Source organism: Chiloscyllium plagiosum, chromosome 18 (assembly GCF_004010195.1).
Source record: "Chiloscyllium plagiosum isolate BGI_BamShark_2017 chromosome 18, ASM401019v2, whole genome shotgun sequence".
NCBI lineage: Eukaryota > Metazoa > Chordata > Chondrichthyes > Orectolobiformes > Hemiscylliidae > Chiloscyllium > Chiloscyllium plagiosum.
Window position 1 is genome coordinate 19,879,480 of NC_057727.1, and position 21,492 is coordinate 19,900,971.

At 38.3% G+C, this 21,492-nt stretch overlaps 1 protein-coding gene and 1 long non-coding RNA gene across 2 annotated transcripts in view; one reads left to right on the forward strand and one right to left on the reverse strand.

The window, feature by feature from the left end:
• Positions 1 to 19,415, reverse strand: part of LOC122558930 — a 269,987-nt gene extending 250,572 nt beyond the window's left edge. Inside the window, exon 1 of the long non-coding RNA XR_006314272.1 lies at positions 18,889 to 19,415. This is a non-coding gene — a long non-coding RNA (uncharacterized LOC122558930). The remainder of the gene's footprint in view (positions 1 to 18,888) is intronic.
• ogna (osteoglycin, paralog a) lies at positions 475 to 17,136 on the forward strand. The gene is made up of 6 exons (XM_043707890.1): positions 475 to 762; positions 5,791 to 5,911; positions 6,737 to 6,895; positions 7,315 to 7,517; positions 14,333 to 14,428; positions 16,637 to 17,136. Exons 1-6 carry the CDS (start codon positions 592 to 594, stop codon positions 16,820 to 16,822), a joined length of 936 nt encoding a protein of 311 aa, XP_043563825.1. The 5' UTR covers positions 475 to 591; the 3' UTR covers positions 16,823 to 17,136.
• Positions 19,416 to 21,492: the final 2,077 nt, after the last annotated feature.

The following is a 21,492-nucleotide window of genomic DNA, read 5'->3' on the forward strand; positions in this document are numbered from 1 at the left end:
TTCAAAGCTTACTTGTGGGCCTCAGCTGGCATTCCAGATAGCCAACAGTTTGGATGTCAACATGTAGTGAATTGCACTTAGTGTCTGCTTGGCATTTACAGTTTACTCTATAAACTCAAACGTAGTGGGATCTCAAAATTGCAGGTATTAAACACTTTTTGCATGTTGGTTGTCCTCAAAGTGAAAACAGCTCAAGTATTACTCAAGTTATGTGATCAAAATTTATGTACTTACTGATTTAAATTAAATACTGTGAAAATGGGATAATTAAAAAGTACAACATATCCAATAGTACTGAAACATTAAATACAGGAATTTTTTTTTAGCTATGATCACAATAAACGTTTTGTATTAAGAATTTGCCTACGAGCTTTAGGAACTGTAACAGTAATTCCAACTGCAATTATAAAGGACTTCAGGGGTTAAGGCACATCACGCAGTCTCATTCTTCTGAAATTTCTGGCAACAGCTGGTGAAAGCTTTAAATACCAATTTGACAGTTCTACGCCTAGGCAGCAAGGCACTGTTCTATCCAGTATTCGAGCTTTTGAATTTTTCTCAGAACTTATTTTTCTTGGTCTTCAGTCCAAAATGAATTGTGTTTGCCCTATATTTTTTGTATTCATATTTGGAGAACTAGTATTTACAGCACCAACTAACAATGAAGATAAATTTCTTATACATGATTTGGAAGTGGAATCATTTGGTGCAGTCACAAGTTACGAATATGAAGATGAGCCACAAGAAATAAAACAAGCAAAGGTAATGTGGTTTAACATTCTTTAGCCTATAAAATTTAATCCTATTTTAGAAGAAACGCTCATTTAAATTTGAAATTCATATGAAGATAACACTTGAAACCGACAATAATAACATTAATGTTATCATGCAGTTAATCATATCAAATGCAATAGGGCATTTTATAGAATCTTAAGATGCTGATAAAGTATTTATAAAAGATTAACTGAGTTTGAGTTGCAAACTTAAGTACTGTTGCTTTGAAAATGTTCAATAATTTCAGGAATAACAAGCTGCTTGGAAGACTGAATGATTGAAATTACAACATAAAATCTGCTCTTCAAAAAGGAATTACCAAAGACAGCAAAACAGAAAAGCTATAAACTGGTCCATAGTAATAATAATAATATGTTTACAAATTAATTTGATAGTGTGGCTCCGTGAGAAAGATCTGGAAATCAGCCAACTCATCAATGACTGATCATTCATTGGGAGAAATGCACATCAAATTATACTGTACTTAACGCCTTGTTGTAGTAATTGAATGAATTAAATGAGTACCAATAACTAATAATCTTTTTAACGAGACATATTGTGGGCCTTGCATGCAATAGGGCTAAATTTGCTTATGAACATAAACAAGGTATTGCAATAATTTATGACCTTTTGCCAAAAATTATAAAGAATTTATGTACTAAAACTTTGATCTCCTTACTTGAGAATGGATGTACTGGCGCTGGGGAGGGTGTAGAGGAGGTTCACTAGGTTGATTCTGGAGTTGAGGGGGTTGGCTTCTGAGGAGAGACTGAGTAAACTGGGATTATATTCATTAGAATTCAGAAAAATGAGGGGGATCTTATAGAAACATATAACATGATGAACGGAATAGAAAGATAGAAGTAGAGAGGATGTTTCCACTGGCAGGTGACACTAGGTCAAGAGGGCATAGCCTCAAGATTACAGGGAGCAGATTTAGGACTGAATTGAGAAGAAATCTCTTCACCCAGACGGTTATAAATCTGTGGAATTCCTTGCCAGTGGTGAGTGGTGTCCCGCAGGGCTCTGTTCTTGGGCCTCTGCTCTTTGTAGTTTTTATATGAGGGGTGGGTTAGTAAATTTGCTGATGACACAAAGGTTGGAGGTGCTGTTGATAGTATCGAAGGCTGTTGCAGGCTGCAGCGCGACCAAGACAGGATGCAGAGTTGGGCTGAGAAATGGCAGATGGAGTTCAACCTGGACAAATGCGAAGTGATGCATTTTGGAAGGTCAAACTTGAATGCTGAATATAGGATTAAAGACAGGATTCTTGGCAGTGTGGAGGAACAGAGGGATCTTGGTGTTCAAGTTCATAGATCCCTCAAAGTTGCCACCCAAGTGGATAGGGTTGTTAAGAAAGCATATGGTGTTTTGGCTTTCATTAACAGGGGGGTCAGGTTTAAGAGCCACATGGTTTTGCTGCAGCTCTACAAGACCCTGGTGAGACCACACTTGGAATATTGTGTCCAGTTCTGGTTGCCTTAATATCGGAAAGGTACAGAGGCTTTGGAGAGGGTGCAAAAAACGTTTACCAGGATGCTGCCTGGACTGGAGGGCTTGTCTTACGAAGAGGGGTTGACTAAGCTCAGACTCTTCTCTCTGGAGAAAAGGAGGAAGAGAGGTGACCTGATCGAAGTATACAAGGTAATAAGAGATATGGATAGAGTCAATAGCCAGAGACCTTTCTCCAGGACAGGATTGACTGGCATGAGGGGTGATCATTTAAAGATATTAGGAGGAAGGTATAGAGGAGACATCAGAGGTAGATTTTTTATGCAGAGAGTTGTGAATGCTTGGAATGCGTTGCTAGCAGTGGTGGTGGAAGCAGAGTCATTAGGGACATTTAAGCAACTGCTGGACATGCACTTGGACAGCAGTGAATTGAGGAGTGCGTAGGTTAGGTTATTTTATTTTAGATTAGGAATAATCCTCGGCACAACATCATGGACCAAAGGGCATGTTCTGTGCTGTACTTCTTTATGTTCTATGTTCTAAGTGGATCTGAGTCCATGAAAAGATCAGCCATGATCTTACTGAATGGTGGAGCAGGCTCGAAGGGCCAGATGGCATACTTCTGCTCCTAGTTCTTATGTTCTTATAAATATAAAAGCCAAATGAATTTTGTTTCAATATTGTTAGGTGAATTATATCCATCCCCAACTGATTCATTAACATTTAAAGCAGAAAATATAAAAATGCAATAATGGACAGATAATAAATATTAAAAATCCTAAAAATATACTTGATTCTCTTAAAAAGATTAGAACAGAAGGCACAGAGTCTCAGACAATTATGTAAATATTTTAATATTCTACTCAGTAATCTTACCTTTAGCCACAAAGCCAATTTACCTAGACATTCAGCTGCAGGTGATGAAGTAGCTACATATGGCTTCAATATAATGTACTGAGTGAAAGAACAAAACCATTCTGCTTTCTGGGTACCTCGTAAAGGCAATATCCTCAAGGAGAGATGGCATAGATGAAATGACCTCAAGCAGGATTGGTGACTTTCTGAATTATGATACCCATTGATAAATGCTATGTTATCTCCTTCAAAACAAAAAAATGCAGTTCATATAATGAATTTATGGTAATCGGATGAGGGATTTAATGGAGATTCACCAGAGTCTTTTGAATCCCACTGAAGGCTTATTAAACGTCAATTTAATTATTTGTAATAATGCACTCAACCTAAATTAAACAACTCAATGTTAATATTTCCATTATTCATTATTTTTCATGCTTCAATAAACAGGTTATGTCACTCATTTTGGGAATGAAAATCAATTCAATTGGTTCCAAGGCCCAAACTTCAGAATCACATATAATTTGTATCACAAAAACTGTTCTATAGTGTTCTTTAAGAATGACCCAACTTCATTTATCCAGTTAGCATGTTTCTTTATTCCTCTCTCCCTTGTGCACTTTTCCAGCTATCTCTTAAACTGTATTTAGTGTGCGATCTTGACATATCTGGTTGAATCCTGAGAGTTTGGACAAATAATATTGTGTGTGCACCTAACTATTTCATGTAATAGCAAATTCAACATTTTAAACATTTTCTGCGTGAAGAAGTTTTACTTTAAATTCTTAATGGACCCATTATCTACATCTGAATTAATCTGCCTTTTCTGTTTTATGTTTCGCCTTCTATGAAACCCTTGACATGAGGGATAGAGATAGAATTAATGGTAATTTCCATTAATTTCCAATGCACTGACGCCTACCTAACCTTTCACATTGGCTTTATGTTCTGCAGACATCACTCCAATAGTCACAAGCCATTTATCACCTCTGGACATGACAATGCCAACCTGTCGCATGATGAAGAGCTATTTATTTGAATTATCAGTTGCCATCTCACCTACAGCTATCTTTATAGGATCATTTTTGTATTTTCTAGCTTAACACTTGTGTGCGCGGTGATTTAATTTCTTGCAGTAAGAGAACTTCTTTCCATGTGCTGGACATGCTTTCTTTTATTTTATGTGGTGTTCTCCACAATATTTAGATCATGTTCCCTGGTCTTGATCTCTCCACTGATCTTCTTGCAAAAAAAATCTTTTTTTTCCAGTATGTTATTTCCATTCAGTTTAGACTATGTCTAATCATAGTCCAAACCTCCTTGGTTCACCTATTAATATGCTCTCGCTGATGAATGACACTTCAGAGCTTCTCCACATGTAATAACTTTCTTGAAAGTAAGTTGTTCGTCTCTCGACAGATGTGCTTTCACAACAGGATCTCTTATATCTAAAACAATCCTACCTACAATGACAATATTTTTTATTTTTCCAGACTCTCAGGGTTCAACGTGATGTGTCAGTATTGCATAGTGAACAACATTCTTTGACTCTTCAAAGTTTTTAATTTATTTCCTGTCACAGTTTTCTGCTCACCAGTGAGATCCAAGTAGCAAAACAACTTACACTTCATCTGGCATTGATAACAAGCATGTTATTTGTATTTGTGCAATGCTTTATTTGATTTTGTAGCTAATTTATATTACAAGCACGCGTTCTACATCATGCTTACACTGTTTTGACCTATCTTAATAATGGGCATAATGTGGCCTAATCTACACAGTTCTGCACTCAGATGCTGTGCATCGCTGCAATCATTATAGTTGGTAGAACTTTTGCACTGGCCTAGCAAGTTCAGCAGCTGTCTTAGAAATGTTAACACTGCCAAAAGAAACAATCTTCAAATTCTGTGGTGTTTCCAGATCTCATCTATGGAGATTATTTTTCACTACTATGTCTCTCACCCTCAAAAGGATGATTCAAATTATCTCACATTAATCAATGTGTTTTGTTGCCTTATCTGTCCCACAATGATCAAGGCAGCATTCAGGCATTGAGACAGGGAAGTCAGAAGCAAACTAAGGTGTAATCTAAGCCTCAGTGAATGGCATTATGAAAGTAACTATGACATTATAGTCCAGGACAGTCCATGTTGAACATAATCCCAAACCAAATCAGGCCCACCTGCCTACTCCTGGTCCGTACCCCTCCAAAGCTTTCCTACTCATGTACTTTTCCAAATGTCTTTTAAATCTTATAATTGTACCCACATCCACCACTTCCTCAGGAAGTTCATTCCACACTCGGACCACTGTGTGTAAAAGATTTACCCCTCTAATCTGATTTCAATCTCTCTCCTCTCACCCTAAAAATGTGCCCCCAGTCTTGAAATGGAAATTACCATTAACTCTATCTATAACCTGAGACTGAAAACAACTACATGATTAGGTAATTCTTAGTAAGAAAATGAGAACAAAGAAGATAGTTATGCAGAATGGACTGTGGCATCACAGGACTTAGTTTATAATCTCTGTGACAGCGGTACAGATAAACAGTAACAAAATGCAAAATGAATTTCTGGAAGGAACTTGCTATGGTATTTAAGGTATAATCTGCATGCAGCCTGTTAATGGTGTTACTGGATGCATAGGCAAACCAAAATTGCAAATTTTCAATCAAAAACAAACGAAAGTAATTCTTTTTATTGAAAGCTAGAAGAAAAGGCAATTCCCACATTTGTTGATGCCGACATAAACCATGAAATAGGACATTTACGGGCTATCAGGTCCCCAACAGAAGAACCAGAAGCAGAAGCAGAGAGTCCACCCATTGGTTTGTACGAACTTATTTTCTCTCCCTTACTCCATGTATGGCTATTTCATTTCAATAATACTTTTTTCAGAAAGCAGTATAATTGTATGTAAGAAAAGGTAGACAATTAGATGACACTGTTTACACTCTCAGTTGATTATATTGAGAGTTAAAAAACTTATTTCTTTACATTTCAAAAATTATGAGACTTCTAATGTGAACTTTTCTGATGGACAAAATTGCTAACTGCACAACTTGTATTTTCCAATTCTACTTGCATGAACGCAAAATAACATTTTCCAATTGTTGGTTAGAATGAAAAATCAAATTTCTACAGTTGCCTCAAAAGCTTGTTGCACAGTTGGAATTCTTCTTCCCTTTACACTCTGTTTTTTGTCTAGATTTGTTTTCTGCAAAACAGCATACTTTCTAATATGACATTAAGAATCTAGGGAACCAATGAGTGAAATACACTATTCCATGCACCCCGTGTGGAACTGAATTTGGCATATCGCCAATACACAATTTCCTTGTCAGAATCTTTTGGAAAGTGGATTTTCTTTTTGTTATGCCAACAATAACAAAAATATCATAATTTAGCAAATCTCAATCTTGCAGATTCATTTGTCCAACTTTATAACAGTCTTCATTAGACCCTTTGATCCTCTATAGATCCGAGGAAGTGGCTGCGGATCTGATCAAAGAATTCATCAAAGGACATATGATCAGAAAGAACCTAAAAGTAGTTACAGATCTCATAGATAAAGTGTCAAAGTGACTACTTTAATGAATTATAACACATTAATGTGATCAAAGTCCTACTAATATAAATTTTATATATTTCAGACATGCCAACTTGCCTTTTGTGTGTTTGCCTAACTGGTTCCGTGTATTGTGACGAGACCGACATTGATGCCATTCCAATGTTGCCAAAAGAGACATCACACCTTTATGCACGCTATAATCAGATTAAAAAGGTCACTGTAAAAGACTTCGCTGATTTCCGTGAGTACAGTGTGGTCTTTTGCTTTGATTGCACAGTAATCAACACCATTGAAGATAATGATTTTGTCATTTAGGAAATCTTACAATGTCGATAGAAAAGAAAAATATAATTCTTTGATTTTATAACAATTTTCTGAAAACTTACTGCCTTTGACAAATAGTCATAAATAAACAAACAAAAATAATAAGAAAGGCATTCTGGTGGGACCAAAAGCCAGAATAAATTCATTTGTTAGTGTGCTCTTAAGGCATGACTTGGGATTCCTATAACATAAATTTTGGGCACTAGATTCTTTGATCCTCTATGGACCTGCGGAAGTGGCTGTGGATCTGATTTGTCAAAGGCAGTAAATGTTGAGTAGAGTATAACCGACAGATACCAATAAACAATTTAACTGTCTGTTCAATCCTAAATAAAGCAACTTTGAGGAGGATCGATCTGAGTGGAAACCTGATTACTGAAATAGAAGATAAAGCCTTCTCACAGCTGCCAAATCTGGAGCACCTGACACTTTCTGAAAATAAACTGCTCCGTCTGCCAGCCTTACCTCCAAAACTCAGATTTCTTGCTGCACAACACAACCGTATTAAAAGCAATGGAATTAAACGCAATGCTTTTAAGGTAATCCTTTAATTACACTTTTAAATCCAGTTTTATTATGCATTAGAAAGCAATTTTTGGACAATATCTTATCGATGTTGCAGCACAGCAAGTCATTCAGTCTATCATGTCCATGCCAGCGCTCTGTGCAGCAATCCAATCACTCTAGTTCCTTTATTATATCCTTGTTGCCCTGAAGATTTATTTCTGTCATATCCAATTTCCATTTAGGACACTATTCACTTATACTTCCCTCAACCTCCCAAATAGTGACTTTAAAGTTACGACAATTTATGTAAAAAAAATTATTCTGCACCATTCCTCTGCATTTCTTGTCTCTTCGCTAGAAACTGTAAGGAGAATCATAAAGTCATACAGCAGAGAAACAGACGCTTTGGTCCAACCAGTCCATGCCGATCATAATCCCAAACTAAACTAGTCCCGCCTGCCTGCACTTGGCCCACATCCCTCCAAACACTTCTTATTCATGTACTTATGCAAATGTCCTTTGAATGTTGTAATTGTACCCGCATTTGCCACTTCCTCTGGAAGTTCATCCCACCCACAATCAGTCTCTGTGTAAAAAAATTGTTCTCATGTCTTTTTTAAACCTTTCTTTTCTCAACTTAGAAATATGCCACCTGTTTGTGAAATCCCTAACTCTCGGAAAAAGTCACCTGCCATTCACCTTATCTATATCCCTTAAGATTTTATGAATCTCAATAAGGTCGCCCCTCAATATCCTATGCTCCAGTGGAAAAATGTCCCTGTCTATCCAGCTTCTGCTTATAATTCAAACCCTCCATTTCTGGCAGCATTTTGTTAAATCTCTTCTGAACCCTAACCAGTTGAATAATATTCTGCCTAAACAGGTTGACCAGAACCAGGTGGGCACAGTACTTTAGAAGAGTGCTCACTAACATACTGTACAACCTCAACATGACATCCCAACTTGTGTATTCAAAGGTCTGAGCAATGAAAGCAAGCGTGCTAGACACCTTCGTGACCACCCTGTCTTTATGTGATGCAAACTTCAAAGAATTATGTACCTGAACCCCTAGGTCTCTCTATTCTATACACTACCCAGGCCGTACTTTTAATTGTATAAGTCCTGCCCTTGTTTACCTTATCAAAATGCAATACATCACATTTATCCAAATGAAACTCCATCCACACTGTTCAGTCCATCAATCCAATTGATCCAGATCTCTTTGTAATTTTAGAAATCCTTCTTGATTGTCCACTATACCACCAATTTTGGTGTCATCCATAAGCTCACTAACCATGCCCTCTATATTGTCATCTAACTCATTTATACAAATGACAAACACCACTAGTAACAAACCTTCAGTCTGAAAAACAAGCCTGCATCTTCACTTTCTGTCTCCTGCTGTTAAGCCAATTTGTGTCCAATTGGCAAGCTTACCCTCAATTCCATGGAATCTAATATCCAATCTCATTGTCGTTAACTCATCAGCTAAAATGGACAGCTTTTCTACCTCACCTAAAACTGTCATAATCATGTGTACCTCTATCAAATCTCTTTTAAATCATCTTTGCTCCACAAAAACAACCCAATTTCTCTAATCTAGCTTTGCAGCTCAAAACATCCTCATCCTTGGAATAATACTGAACATCATCTTTATTGCCTCAAATTCTTCCTAAAAGTGTGGTGACCAGAACTGGGTACAATACTGTAATTGTGGTTCTAATCAAAGCTTTATACTGGTTCAGTATGAAAGCCCATTTTTAATCTCTGCACCTCTATTTATGAATCTGAAGATCTCAGACACTTTGCTAATGACTCTCTCAATACTTTAAGCATATGCATATATGGACCCTAATGGTCTACCACTGTACACTCCTTACAGCTGTGCCATAAAAGTCTATATTGCTTTGTCTAATTCCTTCTGTCAAAATATATCTGTGGGCAGCACGGTGGCACAGTGGCACAGTGGTTAGCACTGCTGCCTCACAGCACCAGAGACCCGGGTTCAATTCCCGCCTCAGGCGACTGACTGTGTGGAGTTTGCACATTCTCCCCATGTCTATGTGGGTTTCCTCCGGGTGCTCCGGTTTCCTCCCACAGTTCAAACATGTGCAGGTTAGGTGAATTGGCCATGCTAAGTTGCCCGTAGTGTTAGGTGAAGGGGTAAGTGTAGGGGAATGGGTCTGGGTGGGTTGCGCTTTGGCGGGGTCGGTGTGGACTTGTTGGGCTGAAGGGCCTGTTTCCACACTGTAAGTAATCTAATCTAATCTCCTCATAATTATGTATATTGAATTCCAAAGTCACTTGTCTGCCTATTCTGTTAATCTATGTTCTGTTGCAGTCAAATGGTTATTTTCTTCAAGTTTGCCACTCCTTTGAATGTAATATTATCATCAAAATTTAAAAATTCACTCTGTACTCCAATATCCACATAATTCATGTGTACCAAAAAAAATGCATTTCCATCAATGGACCTTAGAATTCATTATTGTTTAACATCCTCCAATCTGAAGAACAACCATTTACACCGACCTGCTGGTATCTGTCCTGAGCCGAGCATTATAATTTGAGATACATTATCTCTTTGTTTTTAGGAGAGCATTCAACAATGTTCATTACATTCATCAATCCGCTCTGTCACTTCATCACTAAATTCAAACAGGTTAGGCAAGAAAGACATTACAAATCTGTGCAAGCTCCCCTAAATTAATCTGTCCAACAGCCTGATGATTATTTTCCATTATTCCAGTTTATAGAACATTACCCTTCATTAATACTCAATGTGTAATCACTAAGTGTTATGATTTACACAATTTCATAAGTGAGGGTGCCACAATTGCCATTTTCCAATTTTCTGGAACATTCCCCAATTGTAGAGAAAATTACACATATACGAACGTGAGTAAACTACTCGGCCCTTTGAGCTTGTTCCACTATTGAATAAATTTATGGCTGATCTAATTTTAACTTCAATTCTACATTCCAGCATAGCCCCGACAATCTTTCTCTTGGTAATTAAGAATATATCGACCTCTGCCTTTAAAATATTGCAAGACTGCCTTTTAAGGAAGGGAATTCTAGAGTCCCACAAACCCTGTGAAAAATGTATCCTCACCTGTGTTTTAAATGGATTTTTAAAGAATGGATATTTTAAAACTCTGACCCCTGGTTCTCGATCCACCCATAAGGTGAACCATCTTTTCAATAGCCACAGTCAAGCCCACTTAGGAACTTGCATGTTTCAATTAAGTCACCTCTGATTCTTCTACAATCCAATGATACAGCCCTAACTGTCCATTCTTTTCTCATAAGGTAACTCACTCATTCCAAGTATCGGTCTGGTAAACCTTTTCTGAGCAGCTTTCAACATATTAATATCCGTTCATAAGTATCATAACCAATACTGTACACAGTGCTCCAGATGTAGTCCCACCAACCTCTCCAGTGCACAGTTTTCCCTGATTCTAACTGAATCCAGTTTTGCTAGATCCTTGATGTCATACTTTGTCAAAAGGCTGCCCTGATGTCAAGGGCAGTCACGTTTACTTCTGGAATTCAGTTTTCTTGTCCATGTTTGGACCCCAGACCAAAGCATTAAAGAGGTCAGAAGCAGAGTGGCCTGGCAGAACCTAAATTGAGCAGGTTAATCTTTTGCAAGTGCAATCTAATAGCACAGTCATTAATTTCTTCTATCACTTTTCTGATCATCAAGAGGACTGATAGGGCAGTAATTAGCTGAGCTGGATGCATCTTTTTTTATGTGCAGAAGACATTCATGTGCATTCTCCACATTGTCAGGTAATACCAGCACTGCAGCCTAATTGTTGAAGGGCACTGCTAGTTATGGAGCACAAGTCCTCAGCACTATTGCTGGAATGTTATCAGTGTCTCCAGCCTTTGCAGTATTCAGTGCCTTCAGCTGTCTCTTGATATCACATAGAGTGAATTGAATTGATCGAAAACTGTGCACCATGACGCTGGGAATGTCAAGAGGAGGCCAAGATGGGTCATTAAGTCAACATTTCTTGCCGAAGATAGATGCAGATACTTTAGTCTTGCCTTTTGTACCAATGTGCTGGGCTCACTCATGAGTGAGGATAACTTTAGAGTCTCCACCCCAGTGAGCTTTTTAAAAAAATTAATTCATAGGATGTGGCATCGCTGGCTAAGCTGACATTTAGTGCCCATCTGTAGTTGCCCTTGAGAAGGTGGTGGTGAGCTGCAAACGTGAACTGCTGCAATCCATTTGGTGTAGGTAGACCCAAAAAGTAATTAGGGAGGGAGTTCCAGGACCTAGTGACACTGAAACAATGCTGATATACTTCCAAGTCTGGATAGTGTGTAGCTTGGAGGGCAAATTGCAGGTGGTGTTGTTCCCATAGATCTGCTGCCCTTGATTTGTGATAAAACTGCACAGAGTAGGTCTGATCCATTGGTGATAGGTTCACTTACCTGTCTATTACATGCTTCTTCTCATGTTTGGCATGCAAGTAGTCCTGTGTAGCTTCACTGTTTTTAGGAATGTCTCATTCCATTCCAGGTAAGTTGTCCTGCACTCTTCATTGTACCAAGGTTGATTACCCAGCTTGATGGTAGACATAGAAGAGATGATATGAGGTTGCAGGTTGTAACTGAATAAAATTCTAATGACACACACCACCTCATAAATACAGAATTTCAAGTTGTTATTTCTATTCAAAGTTCGTACCAGTTAGAATGGTAGCACTGCTACGCAATGAAGGGTGTCCATAGACCAGTATAGCAACTACGCCCTTCAGGATTCGACAAGATCACTCAGTGGTGTCATTGCTGAACTACTCTGGAGATGGATATTGAGGTCTCCCACCTAAACTTACATGTTGTGCCCTTGCCTCCTGCAGTGCTTCTTCTAGGTGCTATTCAACATGGAACAGTACTGATTTATCAGCTGACTGAGGGCTGGGGGATTGATGGTAATCAGCAGGAGGTTTGCCTTGCCCATTACTTAATGCCATGAGATTTCATGGGGTTCAGTCAACATTGAGTACTCTCCATCCAATTCCTTCCCAAATGTACACCATTGTGCCATCACCTCTCATGGATCTGTCCAAGGTGGTGATAGTGGTGGCTGGGACATTGTCTTTAATTAATGATTCCACGAGTATGATGACTGATGCTTGACTAATCTATGGGGCTACTTACTCAATTTTGGCACAAGCCCCAAATATCAGTAAGGAGGAATTTGCAGGCTTGGTGAGCTATGTTTGTCATTGTCATTTTCTGTGCCTTGTTTGATGCCAGTTGGTCTGTCTAGTTTCATTATTTTCTTTTGACTTTGCAGCGGTTTGTTACAACTGACCGGCTTGCTTGGCCAAATCAGAGGCTATTACTCCGGGTAGGGGATCACACATAAGCCATATTGAGCATAGCATTGTGCACAGTAAGGAAGTCTATTTCCGAGTTATAGCCATTCTTCAAGCAAGATGAAGACTACATAGGAGAAAGTGAGGACTGCAGATGCTGGAGATCAGAGTTGAGTGTGTGTTGCTGGAAAAGCACAGCAGGTCAGGCAGCTTCCAAGGAGCAAAAGAATCGACGTTTCGGGCATTAGTCTGATGAAGGGCCCGAAATGTTGATTCTTCTGCTCCTCAGATGCTGCCTGACCTGCTGTGCTTTTCCAGCACAACACTCTCAACACCTGAAGTCTGCATGGACTAAGTATAGATGTGAAGGCATGAAGGCGAAGTCAAACATGCTAAAACCATGCTTGAGTCTCTCTAACTTCCATTGTTGATGTTACTGGTGTTGCCATATAAAAGGTAACGGTTAAATAATCCTACTAGACCATTGGGCTGTTCTCATTAGAGAGAGGCAACTGGTGGAAGACCATGCCCAGACAAGGGGTCAGATTGAGAAGGGAAGTCCTTCTGGGTAACTTCAGTTGTTGTGGCAATTAAAACCATGCTGTTGGCATCACTGTGCTTTGCAATCCAGCTGTCCAGATAACTGAGCTAACTGACCCTCCTGTGGATCATAAAGCATAATAGCTGCATTTCTTTTGGCACCTCCTCCACTATTGCTTTAAAGACTTTTATTAGATGCATCAAGCACAATCAGTTACTTTCTAAATCTAGCCTAACCAGTATTTCTTAACTCAGTTCTCCTCATACTTAGAAATTCTAACACATTACCATCCACAGAAGCAAGACTAACTAACCCAAAATTCTTTCTTTATTGAATTTCCTTTTTTGCCAGTCTTTGAGCTTCTGTTTACCACAGCAAAAGGGAAAAAAAACAATTATCAAAAAGCTCATGGAACCTTGCTTAGCTTGCAGAATTAAAGTATTTTCACCATTTCCTGAAACTAGTGCTTACTATAATTGATATTTCGTACAAGTCACTATTTGGTCAGACACAAAGTGCTTGTGTATTTTGTACAAGGTATTACAAGAAAGGCTCAGGCTTTCTTAAAATGCTGTTGCAAAATCAAATAATTGACTCACAAAAACATTGTTCAAGCAGCTAGTGCGGTGGCAGTACATGCTTCGGGATCAATATGCCCAACCAGAAAGATACAGAATGCAGGTTCAATTCACAATCTACAGACTTTCCAAAGTTGGCATTGTTCTTGCTGAGAGTAGCTAAGCAAACACCATGTTTCACCCATAACTAAAGCAATGAATGGGAACAGTTAATCACAAACTTCCAGCAGCAAAGGACAGCATTATGAACACTTTGGTAATATTCACTGATTCCAGCCTCTTAAACTCAGAACACTCTTAAAAAGCATCATGATAAGAAAGCATTTGATTTCACAGTTCAGAAATGTGTAGAAACAAAATTAACAAGAGCACTGATTTTGTTCCAGAACTTGGCTAGGCTTGAATTTGTCTACCTAGGATACAATCGGCTGGACAAAGTACCCGCCAACCTGCCTGAAACCATCCGTGTACTTCAGTTACAGGTCAGTTGTAAGATAAATAATTAATAGAAAAATCTTATCATAAGTGCAGCTATCCCTACATATATCTTGATTTTGAGAACGTTAAATCCAAATGTAAACAAATGAAAGAAAAATGAAAAAGAATTATTGAAATTTTAACTATAACTTCCTCATTCCGTTTACTTCCATACAATCTCCCATCATATATTTTTTCCCCTCACTGCTTATTTTGTTACAATCAAGAGGCAAAGGATTTTGGGGAGGCACAGTGGTTAGCACTGCTGCTCACAGCACCAGGGACCTGCGTTCGATTCCAGCCTCGGGCAACTGTCTGTGTGGAGTTTGCACATTCTCCTTGTGTTTGTGTGGGTTTTCTCTGGGTGCTCCGGTTTCCTCTCACAATCCAAAGATGTGCAGGTTAGGTGAATTGGCCATGCTAAATTTCCCATAGTATTCAGGAATGTGTAGGTTAGGGGCATTAGTCAGGGGTAAATGTAGAGTAATAGCATAGAGAAATGGTTTTGGGTAGGATACTCTTCAGACGGTTGGTGTGCAGTTTTTTGGCCGAAGGGCCTTTTTCTATCTGTAGGGAATCTAAGACTGATACTGTTTACTCTAAATTAAAATAGGCCACATAGATTTTGAAAGTATAGAGCCAATTTAGAGGATGCAGTACGAGTAAATATGCAATATTAATGTGGATTAAACTATTCCATAATTAAGCAATTATTTCCTGTGATAAATACAAATCATTATCATATTACAAGAAGGAAATGACAAACTCACAATCTATAATTATATTCATCAAGCATGACTGCACATTATTGCATGCTAATTATAGTTCATTTAGCTTTCATAATGAGTGTGAGCTACTAGAGCCAGGAGAAAATTTCACGCTTTGGAAAAGAAATACTTGTCAGTCCCTTCTGCAAACAGTATTTTGTCGATTGTTTGCAGTGTCTATGGGCTTTCTGTACTATTAATTAATTACCTGGCAGCTTCACCTGTTGTAGTTAATGGATTAGTCTCATCTGAATTTTTCCACTTTATTTTCAGCTGCATTTCTCAGTTTGCCAATGGATAGTAAAAGAGATTATACCCAAATATATATGAAACAATATATATGAAACAATATATATACATATGAAAAATGTTTTATAAACAAACAGATATGGAATGGTTTTAAATTGTGTAACCTTTAAAATATGTAATTGGATAAAGTTGATCTATACACCTTCAAAGAAAGGAACTGTAAAAATGAACGGTTATGCAGAAAAATCAATCGAAGTGTAGAAGGTACATACAGCAAAAGATACATATTAAGTGACAATTTAGTATTAATAAATAAATTTAATTATTTGCACTAGTTGTCAGGAGAGCAGAATACCGAATAAATCAACCAGTAAGCCATGTAACATTTTTGACATCTCTGTCGGTTTGGCTTGGATCTCCAATCAAGGAGTTGAAGGGTTTGAAGTTAATCAAACATAACAGCCTACTGTAAGGGAAGAAGCTTCAGACTGAGAGACAGAGATGCAACAAAGTCATACCAAAGGAAAATATCAACGTTTGACTAGAACAGTCTTGTATATGGAAACTGAAGCTGAAGGATGGGTTTCGGTTTGACAGGGCCAGACACAGGAATCACTGTCAAGTTTTGATTGCTCTGTCAAAGATAATTCCAGGTTCGCTTGAGGTCTGGTCTACAGCCAGTCTCCACTGTCATAAAGGTACAGGATGAAACAAAACATGATCAAAACTGGGCCGCAGGAACAAATCTGAAGCAAATGTGTTAACTCAGATTACAGTCAGGAAGTTGTTAGTTACCTACAGAATCATATCAGGTGGTTCAGATTAAACATATCAACACTGGCCTGACATAGGATACTATTAAATGGCTTGAAAGAATAATGAGTGAAGATGCGAGAAGTCTGAAATTATTCAAAGGTAAGAGATTCATAATTTTGAACTTATATTGAGATGTATTTAGGACACAATATCAGCAATTATAATCCATATAAAACCATGTCAAAAGCGTTTACTTCACTGTTTTTTCGATTGGAGGGAGAGCAGTAGAAGAAGAATTGGGCTTTGAGACCAACAGTCCATCTTTGCACGATGATCAACTTGAATATTGTGATTTTAACTCATGGCAAAATGTCTTACAGAGAATGATACAAATTTGTCATAAGTATTTAACATTTATTGTAATCCTTTTCCACCTTCCAGCATAATAATATATCTACTATTACGGATAGTACGTTTTGCAAGCCGCAAGACTCCAGTTTTATCCGTGAACGTCTGACTGAGATTCGGCTTGAAGAAAATCCTGTCAATTTGGCAGAATACCCAAACAGTTACATCTGCTTGAGAAGACTGCCCATTGGAAAACCATATTTTGGGAGAATATATTAATCCAAAAATAGTTATGCCTCAATCAGAAACAATTCAGTGATTATGACAGAAAATTGCATTCTAAAGCATATTCTCATTCGTTATTATATCATCATACTCATGAGCTTTATTATGATACTTGTGTCATACCAATACTTTTATATTTAACAACATATTGCTTTTTTTCAACACAGCATTATCCCAAAGTAATATCACGTTTCATTTCATGCCAAAAAATTCAACTAATTTGTTGCAGAAACAGCTTCTGACATATTACACACTAAGTTGTCACCTATGTTTATTCTCATATAATTAAAGTTGCACACATTACTGTTTGACTTTCTATGTAATATTTTGTAATACACTGTTGAACTACATCTGACTCACGTGCGACTGCATGTAGTTTTACCTACTGTGCTTCTCCTTAACATGATTATTTCACAGTAATGCAACAACACTAAAAACATTAGCTTTTCTTACATGAGGCCATTTAAACAAAAACAAGTTTGCAAAAGTATGATTTGCAAGCCAATAATTTTAATGCAATTAATTTAAGTGGAACATCAGAAATCAATTATGCATCTCAAAAGATAGAATTCTACTAAACCATAATTACAAACTTTACAACCTACCATTCATTTGTCACCTTGCCAACACACCTACATCCATTCTCATTCCATGGCCTGCATTATGTTAACTTTATGCATCAGGAATATTTCATGACAGAAATTACAATCTTGTCAGTATATGGATAAGGAGAAAGTGAGCACTGCAAACGCTGGAGATCAGAGTCGTGAAAATGGTGCTGGGAAAGCACAGCAGGTCAGGCAGCATCTGAGAAGTAGGAGAATCAACGTTTCGAGCATAAGCCCTCATCAAGAAAGGGGCTTGTGGGTCGGGGGGCTGAGATAAATGGGAGGGGACTGGGGTCAGGGGGAAGGTAGCTGAGAATGTGATTGGTAGATGATGGTGGGGGAGAAGGTGATAAGTCAGAGAGGAGGGTGGAGCGGATACATGGGTATGGTGATGTACAGGTCAAGAGATTGGTGCAGAGTTGGAGTCTTGGGATTGGGACAACGTGGGGCTTGGGGAAGTGAGGAAACTGGTGAAATCCACATTGATCCCTGGTGGTTGCATATATGGACAAATTGAGCTAAAATCATTCATTTTAATTCTGCATTAATGCTCAAAATACAGAGTAAAATTCTCACTGCAATTTGGAGCCAGCACATATTCTGATGCTGTTCTTTCAGAAAATAAAGAAATAAAATTGAATCTATTTTTTGAAATAAAGCAGTTTCATAACTAATCTCCCAATAATTCCACGTAAGTGTGCGCTGGGATTATTTATGCTAAGATCGCTTCTCTACTTTCAAGCTTTTAATGCTTCTTGGATTGCAGCATCTTAGAACCATTTACTTATTTAGCACTTTCAACTTAAAATGTTCCAGCAATATTTTAAAACAAACATGACAAGGATCCCCTCAAGGGTATATCAGATTAAATTACTAAAGGTATGTCTTAAAGGAGGAAAGTGAGGTAAGGGATCAATGTATTCCAGAACTTCTAGCCAACTGGAAATGACAATGGCAAAGTAATTAAAATCAAACATGTTCAAATTAAAGGTGTACTGATAACTTGATGAGTTACAGTCTAAAAGCAATTAGAGATAACAAGAAGCACAGTGATAGAGTAGTTTGAAAACAAGCATGGAAGGTGAAGAGCCAGATGGTCTGACAAGATACTCATCATGTTACATTAAATGCACTTCTATTGTGTACCTGTGCACATCTAAAACTAAACAAATCTTCTGAATGAATGCACTACTGGAGAAAGAATTTCCACCTGATCATGCAGTAGAGACCTTCAGCCCATCAAGTCTGTACTGCCTAAGCTATACTAAACCCAGCTTCCAGCACAACGCCCATAGCCTTGAATGTTATCATAATTTAGAAATTTATTGTTCTTTTTCCTGACACCCTATTTAGTCTTAAACCAGAAGTAAAAGTGCTTAAACGTCTGAACGAAACATTTTTTAAACAATACAATTTTACCGGTGAGAAGGAGAACATAATGCTTGGTCCTACCTTGAAATGTTTGAAAGTAATTTGGCGGAACTCATACCATTTTGCAAAGGTTGAAAGAGTTCTGAAAAATAGGAGGAGGCTCTTCTTTTCTTCTGCTCTGGAAAGATATCACACAATACTAAATGTATTTTGAACAGAAGGACAAATTTGGCTCCATGCTAATATCCACTGCCCATCTCACAAGTTACTGGAACATAAGTTCTAATTTCATACGCATTTTAAACTCTACAGAATTGAAAGCTGTGGTCCAAGTTATTATTATTAAAACAGCTTTCATTCAGAAAAAATTATAATGTCCTTCAGAAATTCAATTCATAAACAAAAAAGCAGTGATGCAGAAATTGAACAAGGAACAAAGGACAGTAAAGCACCTTCAGCCAACCAAGACTGCGCCAACACACAATGCCTTTCTAAACTAAAATCTTTTGCTTCTGTGCAGTCCGTATGCCTCTTCTCCCTGCCTATTCATATCTGTTGTGATTGTAAGCTCCTCCACCACCTCCTTTGGTAGTGCATTTCAGGCACTTAGAACCTTCTGTGTAAAAACCCCCCACCCCCCCCCCCCCCATTTCCCCTTTAAACAAACTGTTTTATCTTAAACCTATATCTCCTTGTAATTGACATTTCTACCTTGTGAAAAAGGTTTCAACTATCCATCCTGTTCATACCTCTCATAATTTTGTAAACTTCTGTCAGGTGGTCCCTCATCTTTGATGTTCAATTGAAAACAATCCATGTTTGTCCAATCTCTCCTCATAGCTAAGACCCTCCAAACCAGGCAACATCCTGGTAAACCTTTTCTCTACCCTATTCAAAACCTTCATTCCTTTTGGTGGTGTGGTGACCAGAACTGTACACAATATTTCAAATGTGGCCTGACTAAAGCTCTATGTAGCTGAGACATGACTTGCAAATTTTTATACTCTGTGCCACAACTGATGAAGACAAGTTTGCTATATGCCTTCTTGATCACCTTATCCACCTGTGTTGCTACTTTCAGGGAACCATGGAGTTATATGCCTAGATCCCTTTCTATGTTGATGGCACTAAGGGTTCTGCAATTTTCTGTATACTTCCTTCTTGCATTAGATCTCCCAACATCCATTACTTTGCATTTCTCCCGATTAAACTCCATCTGCCATTTCTCTGCCCATGTCTCCAATCCGTCTCCAAAACATCGTACCCAGACCCACCTCCCTACCCTATCCCTATAATCCTGCATTTCCCATGGCTAATCCATATGGGGAGAATGTGCAAACTCAAAAAGACAGTCACCAGTGAGTGAAATTGAATCCAGGTCTTTGGCACTATGCCGCAAACATTGATTTATGAGCATTAAATTTATTCATTCATTTACAAAAACCACAGATTCAAATTTATCCAATTGCACTCATTTATTTCACAGTACAGAAAAGAAAACTACTTTGCAAGAGCAGGCACTAAACACATATAAAACTCCATAAAAATCACCCTTTTTCTCACCTTTAGAACCAAACAACCCATCCCAATCTGCTTTTGGATAGGCATCACTGGTAGAGGAGTTCAAAACTAGGGGGCATATTTTAAGATGAGAGGAGAAAAATTTAAAAGGGACCTGAGGGGCAATCTCTTCACCCAGAGTGTGTTTTGTGTGTGGAATGTAGTAGATGCAGGTACAGTTACACCATTTAAAAGACATTTGGACAGCTACATGAATAAGAAAGGTTTAGAGGGATATAGGCCAAATACAGGCAAGTGGGAGAATTTTGTTCAGGAAACTTGGTCGGCATGAACAAGTTGGACTGAAGGGTCTGTTTCTGTGCTGTATGACTCTATGACTTGATAAGAACTGAAAGTATGCTATGGCAGCAACAGTGGAAGGATGTCCAAAAAGTGCTCATTGCCATTCTATAATGTCCCGTGGTGGCAGGAAGGAAGGCAGCCCTGCCTAAGTAGCAAAAAGCCACTGATCCAGTGATTCCAGATGCTTTAAAAGGGTGGGTCACTCAAAAAAGCACAAGACACAAGCCTTTAATGGAAGGCCTGCACAAGAAATTGCAGAGAATGAGAACCAACACTGGAGTGCTAACTTTGAAGTCAATGGACATCAAATAGACTTTACATTAGCCACAGGAGTTGAACTCACTATCCTGTCTAATGGACATAAATGGCACAATAAATTAGCTTGATGAATTTAAGAGGATATTTCCAAAACGCTTCAGGGGTCTGCAAAAACTGAACACTGCACCCCACATCACACTAAAAGCAAATGTCAATCCCGTTGCTTCTTTAAAACCCAGGAAGGTCCCACATCCACTTTAAAAATAAGAATTGAGATTGAGGTGATGCTTCAACAGTGGTTATTTTGTCAGTGACGGTGCAGGCCTTGTGTGTCCTGTTTTGGTAGCAGTTCACAAATTTGGTGATAGATTAGAAATCCGTTGGGATTCCCCCATGCAGGTTCGGATCCTGCTGACTACGTTGTGAATGACTTCCTACAGGGTGACTTTTACGGGTGGCACAGTGGTTAGCACTGCTGCCTCACAGCGCCAGAGACCCTGGTTCAATTCCCGCCTCAGGCGACTGTCTGTGTGGAGTTTGCACATTCTCCCCGTGTCTGCGTGG

What these genes read in the sequence shown, in the direction of transcription:
- ogna (XM_043707890.1), top strand. Translation starts at nt 592, where the DNA reads ATGAATTGTGTTTGCCCTATATTTTTTGTATTCATATTTGGAGAACTA. An exon ending in AAGAAATAAAACAAGCAAAG is followed by an intron (nt 763 to 5,790) that starts GTAATGTGGTTT and finishes TTTTATTGAAAG; the next exon opens with CTAGAAGAAAAGGCAATTCC. An exon ending in AGCAGAGAGTCCACCCATTG is followed by an intron (nt 5,912 to 6,736) that starts GTTTGTACGAAC and finishes TATATATTTCAG; the next exon opens with ACATGCCAACTTGCCTTTTG.